The sequence below is a fragment of the Botryllus schlosseri genome, chromosome 12 (assembly GCF_051294905.1).
Source record: "Botryllus schlosseri isolate E-star chromosome 12, Bs_hap1, whole genome shotgun sequence".
NCBI lineage: Eukaryota > Metazoa > Chordata > Ascidiacea > Stolidobranchia > Styelidae > Botryllus > Botryllus schlosseri.
In genome coordinates this window covers 10,710,322-10,737,042 of record NC_137247.1, presented here as the reverse complement: position 1 = coordinate 10,737,042, position 26,721 = coordinate 10,710,322, and the positions used below count along the sequence as shown (strand labels likewise).

The window sequence follows — 26,721 nt, the reverse complement described above, 5'->3', positions numbered from 1 at the left end:
GGAGTCCTCGGAGGACATTTTGAAAAACCTGGAAGATGAGGACAAATCCTCCTCAAGGAGGACGTATGGTGGCCCGAGTCGTCGCTAGGTATCGTGTACAATAATATAGGCTATCACTTCACTGAAATGTAGGGTTGGAATTAGCAATATCACGTCACGTGACGTCATGAGGTTCACGTTAGCGTCCACACGGCACCTTTGAAAAGGGTTCGCGTTCACACGAACCTTAACCTTTCAGAGGTTCACACCATCCCTATACTCTTGTATTATGTATCCAACCAGCAGTTCAACCAGTCGGTTCAGCTATATGACAAATAGTTACGTAACTACGGTGTCGTCAAGATCATTTCATAAAGTTTTAACTGCACACTACTTAAGACCACCTATACGACGGTAACAAAACAAAAATTCGAAGAGAAGATTCGAGCTATTGGTTCCGAATGCGGACCAATACAAGTCATTCAATAACTCTTCGATGCGACGATTTTCTCAGGCACGAGAAGTCTGCATGACGTCATTTCCAGCATACTTTGCATCGAAAAATCCCAAACGTTACGAACGGCAGTTGATGATGTGTCGCTGGTTGCGCAAAATGCGTAAATAAGGCGTCACGGAAGAGTAATATGACGCTTCCGTTCATTTTGATATGGGATACTCAGCAATATGTGGGATAGGCTACATTTTGATTGCACGTGGATTTGCCATATTAAATAGCATTGGTGGGTTCGTGCACAATGCACATATGCAGTTGTCCTATAATACGACGGATCCCGTGTTAATAGGCCTATATCAAACTAGGCAGCCGACGGAGATAACACCTCTGCAACAACCTCAAATGGGATTTACCTCACTCGATGCATTTCCTATTGCTATCGCCGCGTCTTCGTCTGTCTGAGAACGCATCTGAAAATTTAGTTTTTGGTCGATGACCTATCCTAGGCCTCAGTTTGCGACGCACTGCACACTTTGGGCAGTAGTTTTGTAGACCTATAGAAATAAGGAAACTGAGTTTGAGGTTTGAGGATTTCCAGATACAGGGGTATAACTTCGAGGAGACAGCTAGTTTTAGTAGGCTACAGTAGGGTTTTAAACGGGTTGCGATAACGTCGGGAATGTGGCGCCATAATTGAAACGGTAATTAATTATTGCAAAATGTGAGTACCAGTGAAACTTTATGTTTCGGGTTAATCATTTGTCCAGATTTCAGTGCGGAGATGATAAATGACATGTCAGTGAATGATATTGCCAACAATCTGAATAATGGTGTTTAAAACGTTACAGATGAGAAACAAACTGAGATGTTGCTTTAGGTACAAGTGTATAGTATACGAGTATACACTTTACGGAATTCAATATACAGTCTGAGGTATACGGAAGGTCAGGAGCGTGGACTCTGTGGAGCCTCTTACATGGATTTTATTGAAATACCGCTGTGAAAACGCCGGCCGTACATATCTAATATATAGGCCTTCCAGTTGAGGCAAGGTTCACAATCTCATTATTAGAATTGATATTAACGGTCATGGCGAGACTTATCACTAAAATTATGATCGGATTACACCTAGATATGGGCTGAAGCTAGATTGCTCGAAGCATGAGCCGAATTTATTCGGTTATTGAATATATTTCGTTAGAAATAGCCATGCGCAAAGCCTGAATTATTGTTGTCCCTTCTCTTCGCCCACGTGAGCAAATCTCATACGTATCAGGTTCTGAGCTAAATTAGATGCCCATTTCGACGGACGGCGCACAAAATTGGCACAACTTCGCGGGTCAATAATTTTGCACAAATCTTTTCTTCGCGCTGCAAGGTTTGAACTGCATGACGTCATTTCACACTGTGGCGTAACAATATATCCGCGACGACCGTTCATTGCAGAAATTTTTAATTAATTTACGGTCCTTGAAGCGTTGCTTCTACGCTGCTATAATCGTGGATGATGAGATTGCGACAATATCATATTTTGTAATGTGACGATCAGTGAGGAAGCTTCTGGCATGAAGTCATGCATATATACACTGTACGTACAGTTTACATGTACAGATACGTTAATAGCCGCATTACGCGGAATATGGAATTCGCCTGAAAGACAGGAAATGTTAGTTACAAAAGCTCATTTCTGCCGATGGGAAATGAGTATTCGGATGAAGTCCGTTGACTCTGGAATAACATTTCAACTGAGACATTGTTTTAGGAGTGGGCAAAATCGAGTAGGCTACCTATCATGAAACCATGACAAACAAACACGAATGCAAATTTTTCAACACAAACTGTATGCCATAACGATCTGTCAATATACTGCGGGTCTATCACTACTTCAACGAGATGCAGTTGCCGTGAACACGAACAATGAACATGCACAGCCTGGTGAATGGTGATACATATTTTCATTGTATCATGATACCAAATTAGGTCCCAAGACTCTCGTGGTGAGAAGGAAAGCATCAAAACGATAATTCTTGCGGACAAAATGACTTCAGTGGTCAAGAGCGTAGAAATTCGGTTCTCGAAAACATCGAATCATAAAAATTTACACTCGAATTGTTTTGCCCATTCGTAGTTGGTCCACTCATGGTAAAAAGTAGAGCAAATATGAACGTATAGTCTTTGGCTATACAGGTTGCGGTGTATAGATCCTGCGTATTTTTCATTTTATGTATATGCAGTCAGAATCATAAATAATGATCGTTGCTCGGCAACACCTTAGGTGGAAATTTCATCAGCATTTTTTCGTTCGGGATGTGACAGAAAACTGTTCAACATTACCCTATCTATACCCTTCAATGGATTGTTCCAATTCGACGCTGCTTGAAGATTCTAGATTACCATACATAGCTGTTATAAATCAATTTGGGTATGTCAAGGTGTGGTATATACTCCGTAAAGTGTAGTTACAAGTAGGTTACTGATGGTTTTCTGGACGTTTCTTCGATGTACGCTGCATAACATACCAAAGTTTTCATTCATCTTTTATCAAAACTCACTCTGTCGTCGCAGCCTCATGCGTACATGGATACGATGGATAATCGGATTTATTATGTTATATGACAGTGGTCGGAAACCTTTTTTGTCCGAAGAGCCATATTGACCCCATATTTTCCATCTTAACTTCCAAAGAGCCATACGTTTTAATTAATTAATACGTCCCAATTTTTCAATTGGGACGTCATGTTAGCGCAAATTCGTCGACTTTCGTCAGTTATACGGAATCGTAGGTTCGTCTTGGCGATATTTTTTAAATGCGAGGACCCATCGAGGACATAAGTAGGCGGAGCCAAACATGAAGGTCACTACACAGCAGCATGCATACCAACTGTAATGTGTGATGCGTCAGCGACGTGGTTTCAGGGGAGGCACATGAGGCAGTGCCTTACCTGTCTGCTAGATTTTGAACATTTTTACAACGAAAATCACGCAACTTACCTATTTATTGTTCGAAAATATAGCGTGAAAGGAGAGGTAAGGCATTGGTGAGGCACGGCCGGGATTAGCGTAGCGCAATTCATCGTAAATATCATAGATTTTATAATAACCGATAACAATGGACTGGTCAGCATATATTTTTAGGCATCCAAAGTAAAAGTGGGTTTGGTGGTTCTGGAGGGCGCTGATTCCGAAAATGACCTTGGTTTTTTTCAAATTGGCTCTTGTTTTGGAGATAACCCATGAGGATAACATGAGGGTTCTTCATAGTCAACTATTATCTATTGAAGTGCAGTATAAAATTAGAAGAAACTACGATTTTCTTCTTGCCTAGTGTATTCAATGGTAAATACAGTAATTTTGGACTTTTTGATGGGTACAAGAGCCAATCTCTAATCACTAATGTGATATTCACAATCAGCAACCTCGAAAACGCCAGAAACGGCTCTTAGATGTTCTGCCCGATTTTTTTTCGTTCTGTAGACCAGTGTAAATTGAATGTAATAGCCGCACCGATTCCGATTCGATTTCTCAATTCTCAAAGTATTCGGCGGTAACACAACGTTGTGCCACACGCCTACATTTGAACAGCAACTACAAAGCTACGTTATTAATCAAGAACGTGGATCACTATGGCGTTGTTTGTAATTTTAATTTGTAATTGTGAATGTTACTTCGACGGATTTCATTTCTCGCCGTAGATCAGGAAGACAATGTGTATTTGAAAACTGCATTTTCATACATGCATTTTCATACATGCTATTCTCATTGAGCAATCAACGCATCGTACAATCCGAGATTTCGTGGCGCAGGCGAGACAGCAACTTAGATTTGAGTATTTTGAAACGGGGTCCGAGCCCCTAACCCTGAATATGCCACTGTATTCACCTCTCAAAGACATCTTTATACTGCCACAAGAATAATTATACTGGTCGTGCTGAAGATTTAATAACAAGTTGCTGCAATATTGATAAATTATGCACAAAATTAGAATTTTCGCAAAAAGCCATACTTTATGCCCAAAAGAGCCATATATGGCTCGCGAGCCATAGGTTCCCGACCACTGTTATATGAGCAGTATATTCGTTACGGAGGAACCGCCTTACGTTCTGCTTACGCCATTATCATATCACTCTTTATTGAAGTTTGAGTCTGGCCTCAGAAAACCTGTTTATATAATTATAGCGTGGGTCGTATAGCCGCAATGGAAATTTGTGTGGTATCAGACCGCCAGCAATGAAATACTGACGCTGCACACATACTGTGACGTAACAAACAGCGTGGCAATTTTTAAATGGGTATTTCGTCATGGTGCATTCTCGTCTTACTTAGACACATACGAATATTATGTTAATTTCAAGCAAGGCTTATTGGAAGACGCAATAATTTTCATGCAACTACGCTCCCGACTTCCCAAAATTGAAATTCGCTACTCCGGCTCCTAACCTCCCGACTCATACTCGAAACTTCGACTTCTAATATAATTATGCGATGTCTGAAAATTACTATGCCATTGCGAGTCAGGGAACTTTGCCGCCCCATACGTCTGCCAAATAGTTAGCATGAACAATTGAACATTGAACATACAGCACAAAATCACCCAACGCCAACACGATGGCCTAGCAATTGGTAAACATGTGCATTTGTGCAAGGAAAGGAAAGGGTGTGGACGTGTGGACACATACTGCAAATCGGGGTTGGCAGCTCTCGTAGTGCCGAAGTCTTTTGCGGTAAAAGAATCTTGTGTCACAAACCGCACTCTCAATATGATAGCATATTGTACGGCTTTGACAGGAGCAGGCGTGGAAATACATAGTAACATCATGACGTAAGAGGACCAGGCGCGTTTAGCATGAAATCATAACACATGCCTGTGAGCTATCACTCACATATTCCAAACATCGGTGCATCTCTAAAGAAAAAACATATCGGAGAAGATAAGAAATGGATATCTTCGCACTACATAAAATGCTGTTTAAATGGAATGTACAATATTTATGGCGCAACAACTTTTGCTTTTAAATTTTCGCACGATGTTAGGAGTAAGATGTTTGTTATCAGGGTCATCTGCCATTCCACAGTTAGAATTACTAAATATCTGATTATTTGCATTATTGCATTTAGTATTTAGTCACCAAATGCTATTCATGACAATTTGCATATTAGGGTGGATAAGAATTTAGGAGTTAGTCTCCAAGAATGTATTGGCGCTATACATCATGGCGTAAGTCACCATTGCTCCTAGTAGCGTCCAGACAGGGATAATGGTATTATTTATGGATAGCGGAAATAAAGTCCGAGCCAACCGAGACGGGACGATGCAGGTTAATCGCCTTACACTTCTAAAATTAATCTGATCGTGTCAGATACAGCTATACTATAGATAGCAATGAAACTACGAAATATACAACCAGGAAGGAAGCTGAAATATTAGCAGACATATGTTGAAGAGCACGATATATTGAGTTGAGGAGTTCAGGTGCTTGTCCCTATCCCGGTCTATCGTTCAGCCCGGCTAGCAACCAGATGTACATTGTACAATGACCTTCTGAGCGTATTCAATAATTACGCTTCCTAATCGATACTACCTACTGTCGTCCTACATCATCAATGTGATCTGAGGAATGAGATGCGCAGGAACCACGTAAGGTTATCGAACCAATACGACTATTTCCTTGTAAACGCAACGCCGTATAGTCCGAATCCATTGATTCTAGTTTTAAAGCAAGTCTATAACCCGGTCGTCGTTCGAACCCGCATTCTACCGATCGAGAGACTGCCCACTCTGACTTGACTATACGATCGGGTCTAGGTTACGGCGAGTAAAACTATACCGTAGATTGCAAAAAATATATATTAACAGCCCTGGAGAAATTTGGGAACTATTATATTGCATGTATAAAAATTCCGATTGCGAATACTCGAAATTTGCGTTCATTGGAAAATTCATTCTGGTGAATACTAGAGCGTATACTAAGAAGTGATACCCATGTGTCGTCGTTCATAGATTTTGTAATCTATTTCTATGTAAATGTAAATTTTTGTGCTAGTCCTGACAATGGTTGGACCGACTTGAATTATGGACAATAGACATGCATGACGTACATGTGGATTGTAATTGTAATAGAATTGTGCAATGAATGCGCAGGTGCGATGGACAATTATAAATCGCGGTATGTGATGTGCTTGGTTACGAAATCCACTTTTAATTAAATACCTTCAATCACAATTTCGTGGACATCTGCGCGATATAGCTTTTTGAGGAGCATTGGTATAGTGTTGCCGTTTATTGAACGTCGGTTGACATTGGGGAACTAAACATAATAATAATTTGTCGAAACCATACATTCCAGCCAGACCAATCGCGACATACTATGACTAACTCCTCCTTTCAATGTCTGGCAGTCAATATTTTGCTTGCGTTGCATTGCATTGTATCGTAATGAAATGGAATTACAAAGGACGATATAATTATGAGGCCTCACAGCATATGTCTAGAAGATCGACCAAGTACACTCGAGCATGTTGAGCGGTGTCTAATCCCATATTTCTGCACCGCGTCGCATTCTAAATATGGCGAACCCGTCGCCAATGTACAAACGATAATCGTGAGGTGCTTTTACAAATTTTGCAGTCAGGGGGTGGTGTGACGTAGCATGCTTGCCAATCTGTGTATTAAAAGGAAGCGGTGCCAATGAATGCTATTCATTCACAGATAACTGAGCACTGAGCAGCAACGATAGAATAACTTACAACTATAAAATGGAATCACAAGCGGCGAATATTACGGATGTGACGACAACGAAGCTACGCACTACGACGTAAGTAGCTTTCGATTGCAAAAGCATCACCTCTTTGTCCGAATCATTCATTACGTACGTCTATGTGTTACGATTGCTGAGTATTTTGTGATTGCAAATGGATATACCTGTGTTACCGAATTGATTTACCTTCCGAATTTACTATGTGTCACTCGAGTACATCGATTGTCTAGGACTTGATTAGATATGTACACACTATACACATGATCAAGGGCTGTTCAAAAATAACTTTTTTTTCCGGATTTCAGCCATTCACTTATTAAATCATCAGGTTACCCTAAAAAACGCTACACACCAAATTTGGTTCAATTCTAACGAGCATAGGACTCCGCAGATCCAATTTTTAATTGGATCTGCGGAGTCCTATATTTGTTAGAATTGAACCAAAATTTGGTGTGCAGCGTTTTTTAGGTTGACCTGACAATTTAATCAGTGAATGGCTGGAATCTGGGAAAAAAAGTTATTTTTGAACAGCCCAGATCATTGATCACACGTATTTACTATTGTGGCCTCCTCCATTCGGCGATCATCATTCACTATAAAATGGTAAAATGCAGTATATGGCAATTATGGAGGTATAGTTAGCAGACTGGATTTCGATAACACATTAATTACAATAAATTGAGACGCATAGCAATATTCTAACATGCTATTGACAATTGGTTTTAATTTAAATCTATGTATTAAATATATCGATAGGGTTGATTTCCATTCCATCCTCATGCTTTTCAGTGCACGCATATCGATCAAACGTTTATAATGACCGATGCGGTAGTACTGCATTAGCATTAATTGAACACAGAACAGCCATATACGCTTGTACATAAAATATACCATAGAAAGGCTTCCTAGTAGCCTATCATGTTGAGACATCACGAAATTGTTCATACCCCCTAACGACCGATATCGATATTTCTTTAAAAGTGTAACATATCTACTGATATTGGTGGAGAACCGATATCGTTCTGGCTCTAGTCTAATCACAATGGTGGCCTTTTTAATCGATGCTTCAACTTCTTTACTTCATTACAGACCTTACATACGACCGTTCAGTGATACCGCTATTACAGTTTCGGCTTTTTTCATCTTGTCGATGATGATATTTGGAGTTGTCGCCAACACTCTTACAATTTTAGTTATTTCTACTTCCAGGAAATTATGGTAAGCACATTTCATGAAGATGCTAATGCTGCCCCGTATGCTTGGTAGTTGGTACCACATAGCGATATAATAGGCTACTGCAGATTATAGAGAGCGCGATAACAATACCTGCCGTAGCCAGATAGACAAAGACATTCCTATGCAAAATCTTTCATATACTTTGTAAGTCACGGCTCTCTCAACGGTCAATCGGTCATGCATGCAAACTGGTGCAGTCGGATACAGCAAAAGTCGATTTTTCAATTGTATTTCACTAATCTTCTATTATTATTGAGTCTTATAGTTGAATTCCCGGCCTTCTAGACTTGTGCTAAGCTCTCGCATGCATGCTATACGAGCGACTTACAACTTTTTCCCTACGTAACCGTTGATCACTCTTTTGTAGGTCCATCTTTAATATTTTGATAATAAGTCTGTGCACATCAGACCTGCTTTCTGCACTGGTCAGCCCAATATTTCTCTATCGAAGGACGTGGGGATTCGATGAATGGGATATTGCGAATGGTTTCTGCAAGGTATTTATATTTTTATTTTAATCTTCTATATCACGTTGAACTGCTATTTACAGTATCAGTCAGTGTTGCAATGGTAGCAGATGCACAATGTGCAATGCGCGTGGATTAGCCAGGTGCCCTGGCTAACTGGAAATATCATCAGCTGACTTACTTGATAGGTTTAGAAGTGGAGGGTGCAACCTCAGACCTATACAGGCGCATCGCATTTATTTGCACAATTTTATCAACTGCTCAGATGCATTACTAGATACATTACTCAGTTGTATCATGGATTTGTGGATATTATGCAAGACGTTTGTCATAGCGTCATTGCAGTTTTTTTTTAATTTTGAGACCATTGAACAAGAGAACTAGGCAATTTCGTCAGAATTTAAGCTGCAACTCTTTCCCAACCTAAGTTACATTCACATTGTCGGCTGCTTATTAAAATGCTTGGCACTTGCTTTGGGCCAACTTGAACCTTGGGTTGGGTATACAGGGAGCCCCGATAATGATCCGGAAAAGGCAATGGTAAACTAGGCGCAATGCCAGTCGGCTAATAGATTAATAATGCGACAGGATGTAGTGCTTTCCGATTTAACCTGCGATTCACGTGATTTCCACCATATGGATAAGCAATATATAGGTTGTAGATGTGGGTATCAATTGCTGTATAGTGCCTTGAATTTATATAAGCCGACATATTTCATAACTTAGCGGAAGTTCACCACGAATTTCGCTAACTACATTGTGTAGTTTGTGTCGGAATTACAGACGTTCATCCAGAAAAGGGTGTGTTGTTTAGATCCAATATAAGCACCAGTTTTGCTTTATATTCATTATGTTTGGGATATTCAGTCAGTCAGTCAGGTTTATTAATATTTTCATCGTTTCAAAACATCACAAGACTGCGATACAATGAAAAGATAGGAAGGTGTCGAAACAACTTGGAGTAGCCATTAAGATCAGACACCCACCTTAGCCTAGGCGAAGTAAATAAGAGGCATGCACACTGAATGAAAAGTAATGCAGAGAATATAAGATGCAAGCGACAAAATGGGGTGGCATGTGGCGGAGGGCGAGGTCGATGTTAGGTCGTGGTCCGGTAATCCTGAAGACTGGCTAGTATTCATACCAGCCGCTGAGTAAATAATCATGGTTGATGGCTCATATTTGTTCACTGCCAAAAATATAGTAACCTGTCCTATAGCAATTTTCATCTTACTAGAGAATCTAAAGATTGTGTTTTGGGATAATGGATTTTTACACGACTTAATAATCAGTTTCTGCAGTGTGAGACAGATGTTATTATACGGTGCACGTGCAGGACCATAACATTTGAAGTAATTCCTAAATCCTGCTCTGATACGTCATCGGTATTGGATATTTCGTGATAAATTGTACCCTATATGGCCCCGTTATTACCAAAAGAACAATCTTACAGCGATGAACCAATCGAATCTCTGATTTGTACATATTATCCAATTGTGATAAGGGTTGGAGACTAGATATCGGCAATGCACGATGGAGGGCACAATGTGAAAGTTGACGCCCTGGCGACACAATGCCCTGGGAAGTCCTACGTACAAGACTGTAATTGCGTAATATTTTAATCAGCTATTTTGGGCGGTTGACACTTGGACTACTTACGTTACGTCGCTACACATACTTGTTTTCGCTGTAACGCGTCTCATCTCCATCCAATGGCCTATGAAGTACAAAAAAATAAAGAAGAAGCACACAACGGTAAAAGGTCACAGCTGATAACTCGAGAATTGTCGATATTAATCTGCCGTTTCTGCATATAGGTGTTGACTGTGAGCATTTGGATCGTTACGTTCTGCGTGGCGTGCATCCCGCGCTGGATGTGGTATGAGGCGTACGCCAGGGATAGACACGCCGACTCAGTCGACGCGAAATGGCCAGCATGCACTTTGAACGTCGATTGGTTCGTGAATGGGATTTCCACTGTATCGAACGCCTGTCACATTACATTATGTTTCACTTTTTCAGGATACAGCACTACCGGTTATACTACAAAATCGCATTTCCGTTGTTTATCTACATACCGATGGGACTGATCGCTCTTCTCTCGCCTACAATTGGCTTGATTCTTATGAAACACAGGCGACGAAGAGAGACACTGAAATTAAAAGCATGTATGTGATTTCAGATGGATTCGATATCTTCATAGCAGTAGGGTTACCTTACGTCCTCTTCTTTACAGCTGGGCTAATGAACAGGGTCAAATGAAAATAGGCATAAATGACGCGAAAATTGGTAATACGGCGTTCGAGCGGGTCAATTGGGATTCGAATCACATGTGGTGATTGCTGTCCTTTTTTAGTCAACACAATAAGATTCACAGTAAATAATTAATCCCCAAAACTAACTTTTATGAGTTTTGAAAAGTTTTCTCCTTTCCGGATTCGAAAATATGGTGACCCTACATAACAGAGCGTTTCGCGTCGAATTATAATTGATACCGGGCAGGAATTTTCATCGCTGCAGCAATCACCATGTTTCTGGTCGTATCAAACCCCGTAGTATAGTCTGACTTATGCGATTCGACCATTCATGTCCTCTAGTAACCTTTTACCCCTGCATTGAGTGATTCAATCGTAGTATGCAGTAGTATTCACTCGTCGAGAGCAAGCAATTCTGTCACGCCAGTCCGCACAGCAAGCCATTTCACCCATATGTCTCATGTTTATCAAATCTAAACACAGAGAAGACGGCAAGGCGCCACACTCAAACACCGAATCAATCCATACAACTTGACAAACTTCTGACTGAAATCGCCCAGATGCAGGATAACTTTCATCATCAAGGCTATCAACCGCACACTGCATATCGATCACGCAGAATCGTATATCATTTGACCACAGCCAGATCCTCACTCACGTTACCCCACTTTAGGATCGCTTACATTTCCCACGACAAAAGTAATATGCAGTCCTGCTGCTGAATCGATGGTTTCCGGTTGTTGTGCCAGCTCGCAACTGGGAACTGTTTTCTCGATCAAACCCGAGCGAATGAGTTCATCACAAATCACTCCTTCGTGAAAATCTCCGGTTCTTCGCGGGACTATTATCGACATTTATTTTCTTATTCCTTGCTCGTCGTACACGCTGACATAATCAAATTATGTCATTAAAGTAGAAACAAGAGTAAATCAGTAACGTTAAGTGGTCAAAGGAATACCACACCACTATATATTTATCGCACCGAAGTAGGAAATGAGTGGTTTGAAACGTTCTCAAGTGAATACTAGCCTTTTGCTTTGAAAAATTGGGCCAAAACTATTCAAGAGAGTTCAGCGGTGGCTAACATGGGCTGAGCAATACCTTTCTAAGCACTGGAGTTTCTTTACAATTTTCTAAGATTTTATTTGCCCAGATTCTGTTTAAAGGTCTCTGATTAAAACGATGTATATATCCAATCCGTATATTTATGGTGTACGGTACATTGCAAAACCGATCCTATAACCATAGCAATTTACTGTGTAGCTACGCTATAAATTGCTATGCTGTAACTATACTAGGCCTACTTCTTGTCTACGTAATCTGGAAATCGACTAAAGGTTAGAGTACGAGAAGTACCTTAAAACTTAAACGCGATGAGTAGAGGGTAACCGTTGCAAGTAGGCTGTCCAAATTATTTCAAATATGATCAGTTTTTAAGCCGTAGGGTGCGCTACTCCTACAGTTGATCATTTCTAAATATGCAGTGTTGAATAGATTTGTTGCAAATGCCGTTTTGCGCAGGATAAATTGTAAACAGACGTAACAGTGCGACTGCGAATACGTTGCTATATCGGCCTGTATCTGTTTCGCGACAGATGTTTTGATATGACTATTTTTAGCTCCGAAGAACCAGAAATCGCGCTCCAAGTACGAAATAAAGACAAGACTTCGGGAGAAACACGCGATAATGCAATTGGGATTCATAACAGGCTCCTTCATGTTTGGTTACCTTCCCATAACAGGTGAATCACAAAAACGGAATATCCCGGCGAATTGCATTGATGTGAGCTTTTACAATTTCAGTGTACACGTTCTTCACAACGAACATGACAGCATCGACCCTGGAAGGGAAGATAGCTGACTGGAATGCCGGAATGATAGCGTACATATTGTTGAGATTGTCGGAATGTCTCAATCCGATTTTTTATAACGTCGCGTCCGCGTAAGTATAGAAAAGAATAGACTACGTATGGTCTTAAAACGTGTTTGTAATTTGTATGTTTTTTCCATCTGTGTATTTCTCCGTTTCAAACACTTTGAAGTTCTCAGCTCAGCTAGCAATCGATTATGCCAAAGAGGAAATTCTGTTCGGCAATACAATGTGACGTTTCTGATATAATATATTAACGTCGCTGGGGTTGCATTTTAAACATATATGGGGTTTTAAAACACTGTTGTTTTCATAAGTTGCATAATTATGCCGATCCAAGTCATGATTAATTATAAGTAGGCCTATGCAATCTGGCTTGATAAGGAGCCAAACTTAACTTCTAATGCGACTATATTTTCTTAGGAGAATGCGTCGCGCTACCATGCGCTTCCTGAAAAACTCGGTTCAGATTTGTTGGAAGAAGAAACCACAGACGAGTTCAGGGGCAAGCTCCGCTGGTTCAACCTCTGACCCATCATCACCCGCCAGAAAGACTGGAAACCTTGAACTCTGATGTTCGAGGTTGATGGACGAACAGTCTAGCGTCCTATGTCACAGCAAGAGAAAGAACAGTCCCAGAATGATGCGACGGAGTGACATTATGTGAACAGTCAATCGGGGATAACGAAAATAGCTGTGTCAGTAGGCTATGTATAATGTCCGAAAGAAAGATCTTTCCGGGAATTATGATATCTGTCAAAAGATCAATGCTACGGAACAATCATATAGAAATTTAGACTCCAAAATGCTGTTCATTGACAATTCTTTTGGGGCACAGGATGCGCCATGGCGCGTGCATGACCTGCACGTAACATATTTTTCAAAACAATGCACCTTATAGATTCGTCAACAAGTGACCAGGAATCAATCGAAACGGATTATTGGTGTTCACAGGTCAAGTATCAGTAGATCAGCCTGAGAGCTGCGGAACTTATTTGAAATTGCGAAGTTTTCTGACTAATAGAGATCGCATTGATGTACCGAGTATAGGAGAAATATCCATGCACTTCCTGGCGCGTGTCGGCATACAGAGGTTTTCTCAATTCGCTATACTTTACCGTATTTTAGTTTCTGATTCGTCTTTATTGGATAGTTTCCCAGTAAATATATTTGTTAAAAACCCGAATATCGTCCAGAGTAGCCTGGTTGGGCCAATATGTGTAGTTCATATTTTTCGTTTTAAATTAGGCTACATGTCAGTCACCAGCGTGAGTAGAGTACACGCTGATGTCACGCAACATGGCGGTGCTTAGAGTTTTTTTGGATCTTGATCGCTACCTTTGTAACGCTGGCTCACTATTGTCTGACCCCGGAATCGTCAAGAAATTGCAGTTGCAGAGAAGACAGCGACGAGGCTTAGACAAACTTCTGACATGTAGGTGAAGTCTGTACCAGAACACATTGGTGCCGTTCGGTGCTCAATAATCCATTTCAACTATGCAGTCTTAGTTAATAGACTATAGAAACGTATCCTTGATAATTGGCATAGGTAGGTAGGCTACTCCATGGTCAGTAGGCCTAACGAAGTAGGCTACTTCTACTTTTTCGTAAAACTCAAGTAGCTCAATCAATCAATGAATCAATCAGGTTTATTAATATTTTCATCGTTTCAAAACATCACAATACTGCGATACAATGAAAAGATAGGAAGGTGTCGAAACAACTTGGAGTGCGCCTTTAAGATCAGACACCCACCTTAGCCTAGGCGAAGGCATGCACAGTTGCACACTGGATGAAAAGTAATGCTGAGAATATAAGACGCAAGCGATAAAATGAGGTGTCATGTGGCGGAGGGCGAGGTCGATGTTAGGTCGTGGTCCGGTAATCCTGAAGAGTGGCTAGTATTCATTTAGAAGAAATTGCTTGTATTTCGACTCTTGCCTACTTGTTCTCATTATTCAAGTTGTGTTTTAGAATCAGACTACTTCAATATCTAGTTTTTTTTGACGAGTTTATAAAGTAGAACACCGTTTGGAAAGGGATATCCCAATGATTGGATCACTCGCACTAGGTAAATTGTCTATCGATTGACGTTCGTGTAAATAGTTACAATGAATTTACCCAAAAGCAAGCAACAATGTCGAAAAGACACTAAATAATCAACTCGAATATAATAATAATAATTCTCATTAATTAAGGGTTGCCATATTTTGGGAATCTGAAAAGAGGACACTTTTTCAAAATTTTCAAACTTACAATATCGGTGGAAAATCCGCAAAATTTGGTGAATTTGTAGCGAATTCTCCGTTAACTGATTTAAAAAAAAGTCAGCTTTCCGGCTCAACTCCAGAAATACCCGCCGGAACGTTACTTGAGAACTGATTTCCATGATCTCAGTCGCATTTTAACATAAATCCAACCAAAACTTTAAAAGAGGGCAAATTCTCAAATAATAGGACATTTGGGCGTCCTTTGAGGAAACCTTCAAAAAAGAGGACGAATCTTCTTGGAAGAGGACGTATGGTAACCCTAATTAATATAGAATACAGGGAACTGCGGATTTCGAGAATGGGTTTGCAATAAAGCATGGTCAAGAAACAGCAGCTTATCGGAACGATAAACGCACCCAGAGGCATACGATTGCTGGCCCAATGGTGAAGAAACAGAAATCGATTGCGCAAAATCCGCCACCAGTGGATCGTCTGTCTCCGTCCCTTCATCACACAACAGCACCAAGCAAGAACGATTCATGTCATCTCCAAATTTATTCTCATTTTCTCATAATGCAATTGGTCTTTGGATGAAACCGAGGGCTTCACCTTGGCCCAAGCCTTTTCGAAATGTTCCACTGTAACGTTAATGTCCGATTTGATCCGGGCGTCGCGGCCCGTCACATGATCGATCGAGATGTGCTCTCTCAGTGCGTTGACCGCCGCCTCGCGAACCAAAGACGACAGATCGGCGCCTGGTAATGAATGGTGCAATCACTTTAAAATAACACGAACTGAGTATGGATATAGTGGCGTAGCTCGGCGGCAAAAAGCACCTACAAGTTTTTGACTTGTGCATCGTGACGCCATGTTTTTTGATGCGTCATAATGGATACATGCATACAAAAATTTTCAAAAGAAGGTGCACCACCACAAATTTTCATCCTGGCTACGCAGAGGGGTGTAATTGGCAATAGCAGACGGCTGAGGGCAGTGAACGTAGTATATTGTTATCGCAACACCAGCGGTTTTGAGCAACGGAGGTACCGTAGTGAAGATTACTTCTTGAGATGGTTATTATTACCAAGCATAACACCGGACAGGAAGCCAACGTTAGTAAGCAACATGCAACTCGTTATTTGTATTAAGGTGGTGTATCTGCAAAAACGTCTTCTGAGAGCGAGGTCAATGACTGTCCGGGCACTTCTGAGACTCCTATAACCGCTCGACTTGATTTCATACATTTGCTTGTTTGCAGTTATCCGATACAGTAATTTTGTTTGTATCAGATTTGTCAATTTCCTCTCCGCATTAAGCAAGAACTTGGGTTTTGATCCTAATTGACGGGGGAGATAGGGTAGTGGTGAGCGTCCGCACCATCCAAGCAGGCGGCATTGTGTGCGTGTCATGGGCAGATGAAAATTCACCAGTGATGGAATCCAGGTCCCACAGGTCGAACCGAAATAAACGTGGATTAATTTATGTCGACCGATATCTGTTCCTATTTACTAGGGCGCAATGAAAGAAAATAGTCGTTGCAGAAAAAAAAATCGACCCAGCCTACCTGTAAACCGTGCACATCTGTCATCGCTTGCTATGACTTCGAGAGATACCTCGTCGCTGATGGGCGGCTTGGTCCCGTTTTTCGTCAGAGTGTTTAGGATTTTAGCCCTGTCGTCCGAGTTGGGTAAGCCGACGTACAAGGTTTTATCCAGACGGCCCGGCCTGTAATAGTCGCCATGTCCCGTAAATAGCAACCAAGTCGTATTGATTTGAATGTCCACCTACCTTAATACCGCAGGATCGATTATATCGGGGCGGTTCGTGGCAGCTATTACAAACACGTTACCGCGCGTCTGCAGACCGTCCATTTCAGTCAGCATCTGATTGACGACACGCGACGTAGACGCACTCTGCAAGGTTTGGATGACTTCATGAATGCACAGCAGCAAAATCTGGTCTACTGATAGAATTGGCCATTACATTGAAGTGTACCGGCTAGAAAGTGAATTTTTCACCTCTCCAAGCTACGAAAGTGAAATCCATCTAGAAATCATGCTACAAAGCACAGATGACCAGCAAACCGTTAACCCCACATTCTTCTTCATCTCTGACTCAAATTACTGGCAATATTGCTAACATGTCTGCAGCCGTGCGTTTCACAGATGAGTGTACCGTATAATTCCGCAAACTGAAATGTACGGTCAACGACTCAAACCCACCTCTGCGCCGGACCTCCTCGGACACAACGAATCCAATTCGTCGAAAAACACGACGCAAGGTGACGAATTCCGCGCCCTTTCAAAGCACTGTCGAACCGCGCGTTCGCTTTCGCCCACGTACATATTTAAAAGTTCAGGACCCTAAAACGGAAGTGACACTGTCCAAGTACACCGCAACCTACATCTAGCTTTTCAACACTTACTTTCACCGATATAAAGTTGATACCAGATTCGCTTGCTATGGCTTTCGCCAGCAATGTCTTGCCGCATCCGGGCGGGCCTGCGAGTAAGATTCCCGGAGGTTTCGTTAATCCCAGCGACGAGAACGCTTCGGGATTACGCACGGGAGCCTGAAACAAAACAGCGTTGTTCTGAACCAGTGATCGGCAACCTGTGGCCAAACTTTTGCAAGTTACGTTAAGGTTCAGAACTATAGTGGTCAAGATTAGAGATCAACCGATTATCGGTTCGCCAATATCACACTTTGAAATAATTATCGGTATCGGCCATTGGAGGTGACAAAATATCGGCAATTTCCGTGACGTCACAACAGGGGGTAGTAAGTCAGAAACCTACAATCCTTGACCGCTAGACTGGGAATATTGCTGTATTTCATATAGCTTACACTTTCAGGGTGTCCAGATGCAGCCTTTCTAGTTTATTTCATGTTCAAACATAACAATGGCTGTAAAGCTGTTGATATCAATGCTCTGCAGTTTTGAAAATGCGCCTTATGAGGTAGATTCTACCTTAGATTAGATTATCGGCTGAATATATCGGTATTATCGGTGAAGGTGTTAGATATCGGTTTTAACGGTATCGGCCCAACAATCCAATATCGGTCGGGCTCTAGTCAAGATTACCAATCAAACTTAAAAATACGTACGTTACTGCCTTACTGGCACCCGTTAGTGCAGTGATTCTCAAACTTTTTAGACACGCCCCCCTTTATGGTGGTGAAAAATGTCGCACCCCCTTATCGTCATATCACAAAATGCATATCACAAAATCAGAATGATAGCAATCCCAACGGATAGTTTGATGGCATGGAAGGTTACAACTGCTGATGAGAGAATTCTCAAATATGGAATTCGGACTATATACAGAGCAATAACTATGATTTGGAGATAAATCGCAAGGAGCGCGAAAAAGAATTTCAGTTGACCGCAGCTTCGCGCCCCCCCCTTAAGATGCTTTCACGCCCCCCCAGTTTGAGAACCATTGCTTCAGTGCAAGAGTATGAGATGAATGAAAAGTAAGGGATGAATTTTTAATGATGAACAATTGCATTTTGGAAGACCAGTCCGCTGAAAAAATTCAATTTCGAAATTGCAGAGTCGAAAAGGTTAAGCGTCCTAAACCACTGACACTGCATCCAACACACGAGCATACGTACCAGTACAGCAATGGTGAGCTCCTCTCTGATATTTTCCAAAGCACCGATATCCGCCCAAGTCACGTCGGGAACTGTCGCGAACCCTTCTCGCTTAGCCGAAGGCTGCACCGTCGCGACCGCGTTTTCAAAATCCGAAAATTCGATGCACAGCGACTCCAGCTGGGCATCGGACAGGGGGCAAGCCCGTCGCAGCCAGTCCATGAATTCCGACGACGATAAATCACAAGTCCGATTCAAACACGGCATTTCCGAAACGTCACATTCCGTTTCTTGGGTGGTTTCAACGTTCATTTCTGCCTCTGCGCACTCTCTCACCTCGGCAGGCTCGATAATTCGGTTCACGGCAGATGTCGCCGCCTCCTGACACAGCGACATCAGGTCGGCACCCACGTATCCAGGTGTCAGCCGTGCCAGCAATGAGTAATTGAAGTCGCGTTCCAGCTTCATGCCCTTGCACAGGACTCTGTCAAGCAAGGCGACTTTGCAAAAGGAATGTAAATACTATTACTATTTTTATGAAAGAGATGCATCCATATTCATTAATAAATTCGAAATGTGTCAATGAATATGAGCATGAATTGTGATATACAGCGCTTGGTGAATTGGTCATTGAAAATGTGAAAACTGTTATTATTAGGAAAGTGATGTGTCAATATTGTATTAGTGGATTCGAAAATGTATGTTTCACTCATACAAGCGTGAATTGTGATATACGACACTCAGCATTCAGTAGTATGTATTAATGTGTTGGGGTTAGGTCAGGATTAAGTGCCGCCAAATGGTAAATTCCGCTAAGACCCACTTCAATATGTCCGCACGCGCCTTTTCGTCTGGAATGCCCATGCTGATTTCCTTATCAAACCGACCGGCCCGTCGCAGTGCCGGGTCGATAGAGTCGGGACGGTTTGTCGCGCCGATCACGAGTATCTGGAAAACTACCAAGTCTCAGCGCAAGCGACGGGGTTAACCACAGATGTGGTCAATTACAAACTACAAGTGGCAATGTTGCGAGTCCGAGTCCGACTGCAGAATTCTTACCCAAGTGTTGGAGGTTTATCTAGGCTCCTCCTCGCCCTGTCATCCGTGTAAGCGGTGTCTTATGAAAGCCTAGAAGTGGGCCTTGCTAAAAGTTTCATTTACGGAATAAAAATGAAGAAAATTGGCTTGGTGTAATGACCATAGTAGTCGACAAACACTATGAATACAACGAACAACAACAGCAGACATGGTCAGTAATAAGATACCTTCTACTTTATACTTCTGCTCAAATATATGGCTGACATGCGCGACTTATTTGAGTGGTTACGATTTTAGACTACTTCTACCTAACCGTTTTCAGTTTATCAGGCAAAAATACGAGTGGCATACTTAACTACCGTATTTTATTTTCTTAGCAATCTCTACTTCCACTGAGTACCAACGCTTACCACTTTGAATTTGATCACTTTTCAAATGGATCGATTACCTGCGAAGCTGTTTTGCTGAGATCGTCCAAGCACGCAAGTAATTGAGCCACGATGCGCCTTTCCATATCTTTTGACGCCAGTTCCCTTTTGGGCGTGATTGCATCTATTTCGTCTGTAGAACACAACGAAACAATGCTCGATTGTTTGCAACTGCCGAAAAATGTCACGGTAGTCACTAGTCACTGACACAACTCATGTAGCCAACTCGAAAAGAAGCAATGCTAATAGAGCAGATCAAATGTGCTTCCAAGAGACGAGAAGAGAGCAGTGCAGTACCCACAATTATGTGCTAAGACCAGGGTTGTAACCAAGTCACAAGGCTCCGAGTGAAGTCGAGTCATTTTTTGTTCACCACCGAGTCCAAGTCAGCGAGCAGAGGGTCGAGTCCGAGTCATGGTATTATGACTAGAATCCCAAGTCATTGCGTTGACTGCTCACTTTCGAGTTAAAGTCTTGTTAAGACCACTTTTTATAACTCTGTTTGGTGATATCGAATGATTCGCATTAAAAAATACACTAATTTTCCTCACTTTTAACAGTTTCTGGTCGCATTTCCAAGTGCCCGTACCAATTGGCGAAATACCAACGGTGTGGTTACTTTACTGTTCTTCGGAATTACGGTACTATGAAATGTCCGTCTTGGCCGTCTGAAACTCGAGTCATAGGACTTGGTCCGCGTCATGCGCAATGACCCGAGTCCAAATCGAGTCAATACACAAATTGACTCGAGTCATTTCCGCATTTTGACAAAATGAATCGGGTCGAGTCACCGGAAAATCGCGACTAGAGTCTAGTCATGACTTGAGTCATTACAACCCTGGCTAAGACTAGGCACGAGTCGATAGATAGAACTTCACTAACAGAGATAAAAGGACAATATTGCACCTAAAATGTTAGAAAAATGCATATCGATCCAAAACTATTTCCTGCCTGACAAAATTCGAAACGTTGAATCAGGGTAGTACAAATCAATACAACCTGTCGGCAATTAATGAAAACAGACGCAAATTCCATCGATTATACAGTAGAAAAAAGCTAATTACCGATGAATATCACACAAGGAGACGAAGAAACGGCAATTTCAAACATGTCCCGTAATTTCTCTTCACTTTCGCCGGACACACCGCTGACAATTTCGGTCGCCGCCAACTTCAACATCGGCACGTCTAACTCCCCGGCTATCGCGTTCGCCAGCAGAGATTTACCGCAACCTGTAACACACAATTAGCGCGTCAGTAATATCAAATCAGCACGGTAATAGTAGTACCCTCAGTAATATTAGTTGTTGAAACCAAATTTGGCCGATTCCCAAGCAAGAAGGAAAATATTACAGCATTACAATCGCCAAAACATTTTTGAGATAAGTTTGCATCATTTCCTTAGGTGAAATTGTCGCATGAAACCGCATGAAATAAGCACTGTATCACGATAAACAGAATTTCAGAGAATTCTACCAATTTGTAATGCTACTCGTTTTAGATTAGTCACGAAAGTAGCCACCACTGATCAACTGCTTAAAGCAGGGGTGTCAAACTCAATTTGCGTGGCGGGCCGGATTCAAGCCTTCAAATCGCCCGCGGGCCGGACCAGTCAACTGATTCGAAAATGTTACCTCGTGCTCTTGGTTTTCACTTGAATACGTCAAAAGCATTGATAATATAATTGATGATACGCGGAGCATAGGGTTTTTAAAGTAGCCAGTCGCAACATCTTTAATCGCAAACAATGTAATTGGCAAAAATACGATGATTGTCTTGTTGAATACAGTAGTTTAGAACCACCAAAACAGTGGCGACAAGTTGGCATAGTCGATGCTCCCTTTGATTTAGCCGTAATCTGGCGTCAGCCCTGCTTATGCGTTGTGAGGAATACAAGATATTGAAATGGAAAAGTGGTCGCTGGAATTCGGGTCATTAGTATTAGATTGGTTCGAAAGTGACACGGCAGTGCGACCTTATGTCAATTGTATATTTGTGCAACTAATATATTTTCTATTTAAACGCATATACCGCAATGGCGTTTTCGCTTCTGTGAATAACTCATTGGTCCATATTTGTATGAAATTTTGAACAGAGTGCCTTCTTGAAATGGGATGTCAATTTCACCGACTTGTTGCTGCTAGTGGTAACTAGAGTGGAACTATAGCGCCGTAGTCGGGTGGTTTTTATGGTGCCTATTGTCGTGAAAGGATTTCTCAACATTTGTTACAAATGTGCTGAATATATAGGAAGGTTTCAATCTATTCAAAATTGCTTCGCGGGCCGGATGCTGCCCGCGGGCCGTTTGTTTGACACCCCTGGCTTAAAGTATACGATCCTTCTTGACCAGTGGTTCTCAACCTTGTTTAGACACGTCCCTCTTTATGATAGTGAAAAATTTCGCGCCCCCCTCATCGTCATATCACAAAATCCAACCGGGATGCTAGCAACCTCAACAGATTGTTTGATGGCATCAAATTCGGTCTATATAAAAAGAAACACGCGTGAATTGGAGGTAAATCGCGCTCTCGTCAGTTAACCGCTTCTTCGCGCCCCCCTCCAGATGCTTTCACGCCCCCCCCCCCAAGGGAGGCACGCCCCCCAGGTTGAGAACCACTGTTCTTGACACTTTCATTTTCTACTTGTAATCGAGTAGAAATTCATGGCTTTACTTTTACTTTTACTTGAGTAGCCACGCTGAATACTTTGTCCACACCTGGTTATAAACAAAGGTCCGAGATATGGCGAACTCCAGAACAATGGCCTCCCACACCAGTTCAGACACAATATAGCAATCGTCATGCGGCCGGACAAATTCTACATGCCGGTAACAACAAACCTGGCGGTCCGTGTAACAGTACGCCGCAAGGGGGTACAACTCCCAGTGCTTTGTATATTTCCGGACGCTTGACGTGCAGCAACAAATTGCAGACTTCCTTCAAAGTTTTTTCATTCCCGCCGACATCGGCGAATTTAATGTTAGGCGTTTCCATGTTGAATTTTGGCTTTGCCTTTTCTCCTGTGATTTCGAAATCCTCGGGCTGAACCTGTTTAGTCCGTTGCCTCTTTTTCTTGTCAGATTTCCGTTGCGGCGTTTTCGGAACCAAATCTTGCGCGGCAATGAAGTCATCAGAAACAGCAACGTTCGACGCAAGGTTTGCATCACCAGATGGTTTCGTAGCGGACGGAAGTTCTGAGTTCGAAATACTTGTGTCCTGGTAGTCTGGTTTCACATTGTTGTTATCATTTGTATCATTCTGTTCATTTTCTTGTATTTCCGGGTCAACCGAAGCTTGATCCACGGCTACCATAGGACAGTCTACGTAACTGAACGGGGAGGCAGGAGCTGATGAAGAGGTACGTTGCTTCTTCTTATACATCGACATCATGGATGAGTTTAGCGTATTGGTGTCCGAATACTCAACCATGAAACCTTCCTGGTCTGAATCTGCAGGAAGATTACTGTTTCAGTTTGTTGTCGTAGAAATAACTTGTGCTATTGATACTGTTGCAATCTGCGCTTTGATAACGGTACTGTTATCACTAGGGCAATTTTTTTTGACATGTCAAAAAAAGTCAAAATTAGGTCAAAATTGTAGCGTTAGGTCAAAATTTGTCAAAATTGTTTACAAAGTCAAACATTTTTTGACCTCTGCATTTCGTTTGTATCGTAGATTTTGCGCTGTCGGTGAACTTATCATTTGATATTTTACAGCTTGCAGCCTACTTTATAGGCCTACCGTTGTAAACGGACCATCGTCTGCTCATTGTGAATCATAAATGGTCAAATGAAACAAATAGTGACATGGTTTTATGGTAAACGTACCGCAATATCCTAGCTGAAGCAAGACTGCTTGGACATTGCATGGTTCTTATATCAAGAAGCGCAAGCTGAAAAATTGTGATATAGACAACATTGTCAGAATGAAGCAACACGGTTTGTCACCAGCAGTGTGCACACAAGTTGAGTGTTGTCAGCCAACAAATGCTGCTGTTGAACGTTCTTTCTCCGTTCTTGGCAAGCTACGTAGTAAGAACAGACACTTTCTACCCGAGAATGTAGGAAAGGATCTTACGTTGTACTACAACAAATTTTAATTATTTCCACCAGAATACGTAATGTAACTACTGGAATTCTTCATAGGGCCAGATTTCGTTAAAATACTAGTTTTTCATGTAAAAATCTGTCAGTTTTCGAGCCAAAAACGTTTTTTCAGGCCAATCTACTTTGTAAGGACAGACAGTTCCAACCAGAAATGAAGATAAGTAGTACAATTTTAACATTATATGCGAAAACACCTAATTTGCATACGTGAGGTCAAAATTTGGTCAAATTTCAGTTTTTTTAGGTCAAAAAAGGTCAAAATTTAGATTTTTTAGGTCAAAATCTTCCGTTTTTTAGGTCAAAAAAAATTGCCCTAGTTATCACACTGCAGTTTTCCTGCAAATATGCGACCGCGGTTTTCTGGGATGGATGTTACATTATCTCGGAAACGAGTACGGATATTATAAGTTATTTAATTTTCCACGCCCGCGGTAGTTCAGTTTTGTCTAACAATTACAGGCTGCCTTCCACACATATCAACGACAAGCAGGTTACATATATATTGAAAGAAATTATTCATTTTTTCGTAAGTGATATCAGCTCAGGTATCAGTGTCGCTGTCAGTGCTACAACCGTATCTTGGGAAATCTTCAAAAACCAGTTCAAAATTACCTGATCCCGTATCCCGATCTTTCCCATTCATCGACTTCCGTCTCTTTGCCAGCGGGGTTTGGTTCGCGGGTTTGCTATCTTGCAATAATGCTTGATGAGCCTGTGCCAATAGAATAATTCAAGTATTGAATTTAATGATATATTTGATAAACTAGGCTATCAAATGAACCATTATGAAATCAGTTCCGTGTGCACGTGATAAATTACTGCATCGCTGAGCGTATTCTAATGAATGTAGAGAGCTTGATTGATTGCATATATAGCCGTCATAAGAATGTTTCAGTGACCGCCCCGTCATTTATCAATTGGTATCGTATAGCCTTTCCTTAATTCTTTTAGGTACTGCAACCCTGTAGTCATATTTTACGGGTGGGATATGGGATTTCATGGTGGAATTGTGGGCTGCCATATTGTTATTTATCTCATCACTTCAGTAAATCGAGCCTGCTATGTGGGAATTGTCTAATCACACGCAATTGATTGCAGTAATAATGCAAAAATAACCCTATTCCATATTGGTGATGGAATATTGCTTGTATGTTACTTATTTTGAGTGGCAGTTGCGGATACTATATGCTCTGTCCCCTGAATGAATGAACGTGTGCGATCAATTCATGATTATAGCCATATAGAGTATGTCACAGTTCAGAGTGGAATTAGTGGCAACGTCACGCTCAACTTTCTGTTTAATCAATTAATTATTCTGTGCAAGAAACTCTTCTGTCACGCGCAACTTATTGGTGAAAAGCAATATAAGGTAATGGTACATGTACAGTTTGTACACTAAGACACAAGTCACAATATGACATATAAGAAGTCCCAATCAACAATCTGCGATGCCTATGTGGGCTGGCATTTACCTCTCTAACTAGTTTCCTGAATGCATTTCGTTTTCTTCTGCCGTAGTCCCGAAAGTATGTCATTTGTAGCTCCTCGGCCATTACATCACTTGAGACACGATGATGTTGGTGCTCCGAAATGTACTGCTTAATTCTACCAAGCAGACGACGATCGTAGAACGACATGGTTTCTTGAACTACATCGATCACAAATGGGATTGTGCTAAGCGAATAGTAGTATGATAGTGATTTTACATCGGCGAAGTAAGAAACCGGAATCAATGCTGGACGAACGCCGACTCTGTCTTGCTGGAAAGCAACAATAACAAAACACATGCGAGTCACGTGACATGAATGTGGATAACAAAGTCACACATCTATGAGTGACTTTGGTGGATAAGAATTGATTAATTAGAACCAAGTTGTGAAGTTCACGGACCAGGGATATTCACACCGACAAGTTACGAGCAGTTTATTGTTTATTGTGAAATTTCTTCATCATTCCAATACACCACAAGGCTGCGATACAATGAAATACAATGATGAAGATAGGAAGGTGTCGACACGACTTGGAGTAGTCTTCGAAATCAGACACCCAACTGACCTTGGCGATGTAAAAAAGGAGACATGCACAGTGCACTACACACTGCACGGCATTGAACACTGAATGAAAAGCAGATTATATAAATGCACGGGTGACAAAAAGGGTGGCATGTGTCGGAACAAGGAAGGCGAGATCGATATGTCGTCGCACCAACCCTGTAGGTAAACAGGGCTAACTAGTGTTGATTCAGTCGAAATTGCTTGTATTTCGACTCGAATGAAAACATCACAAGATCGCGATATACTGAAAAGATAGAAGGGTGCCCAAGTAATA

General features: G+C 41.5%; 2 protein-coding genes across 3 annotated transcripts; one reads left to right on the top strand and one right to left on the bottom strand.

Annotated features, from left to right (window-relative positions):
• The first annotated feature begins 983 nt into the window (after positions 1-983).
• On the top strand, positions 984-14,202 carry LOC145452553 (growth hormone secretagogue receptor type 1-like). 2 transcript variants are annotated; one of them, XM_080330723.1, is made up of 10 exons: positions 984-5,748; positions 7,140-7,245; positions 8,278-8,406; positions 8,792-8,921; positions 10,518-10,646; positions 10,709-10,848; positions 10,914-11,059; positions 12,766-12,888; positions 12,950-13,088; positions 13,440-14,202. In XM_080330723.1, exons 2-10 carry the CDS (start codon positions 7,187-7,189, stop codon positions 13,588-13,590), a joined length of 1,146 nt encoding a protein of 381 aa, XP_080186849.1. In that variant the 5' UTR covers positions 984-5,748; positions 7,140-7,186; the 3' UTR covers positions 13,591-14,202. The 2 variants fall into 2 exon arrangements, with proteins under 2 accessions (XP_080186849.1, XP_080186848.1); XM_080330722.1 differs by lacking the exon at positions 984-5,748 and adding an exon at positions 5,801-6,572.
• Positions 14,203-15,762: 1,560 nt separating this feature from the next.
• On the bottom strand, positions 15,763-26,181 carry LOC145452551 (nuclear valosin-containing protein-like). The gene is made up of 12 exons (XM_080330720.1): positions 25,866-26,181; positions 25,006-25,105; positions 23,128-23,736; positions 21,354-21,521; positions 20,310-20,422; positions 19,647-19,771; positions 18,845-19,307; positions 17,652-17,798; positions 17,449-17,589; positions 17,015-17,139; positions 16,791-16,951; positions 15,763-15,981 (listed from the first exon to the last, which is right to left on the bottom strand). The coding sequence occupies exons 1-12, from the start codon at positions 26,178-26,180 to the stop codon at positions 15,764-15,766; spliced, it is 2,685 nt and encodes an 894-aa protein (XP_080186846.1). The 5' UTR covers position 26,181; the 3' UTR covers position 15,763.
• Positions 26,182-26,721: the final 540 nt, after the last annotated feature.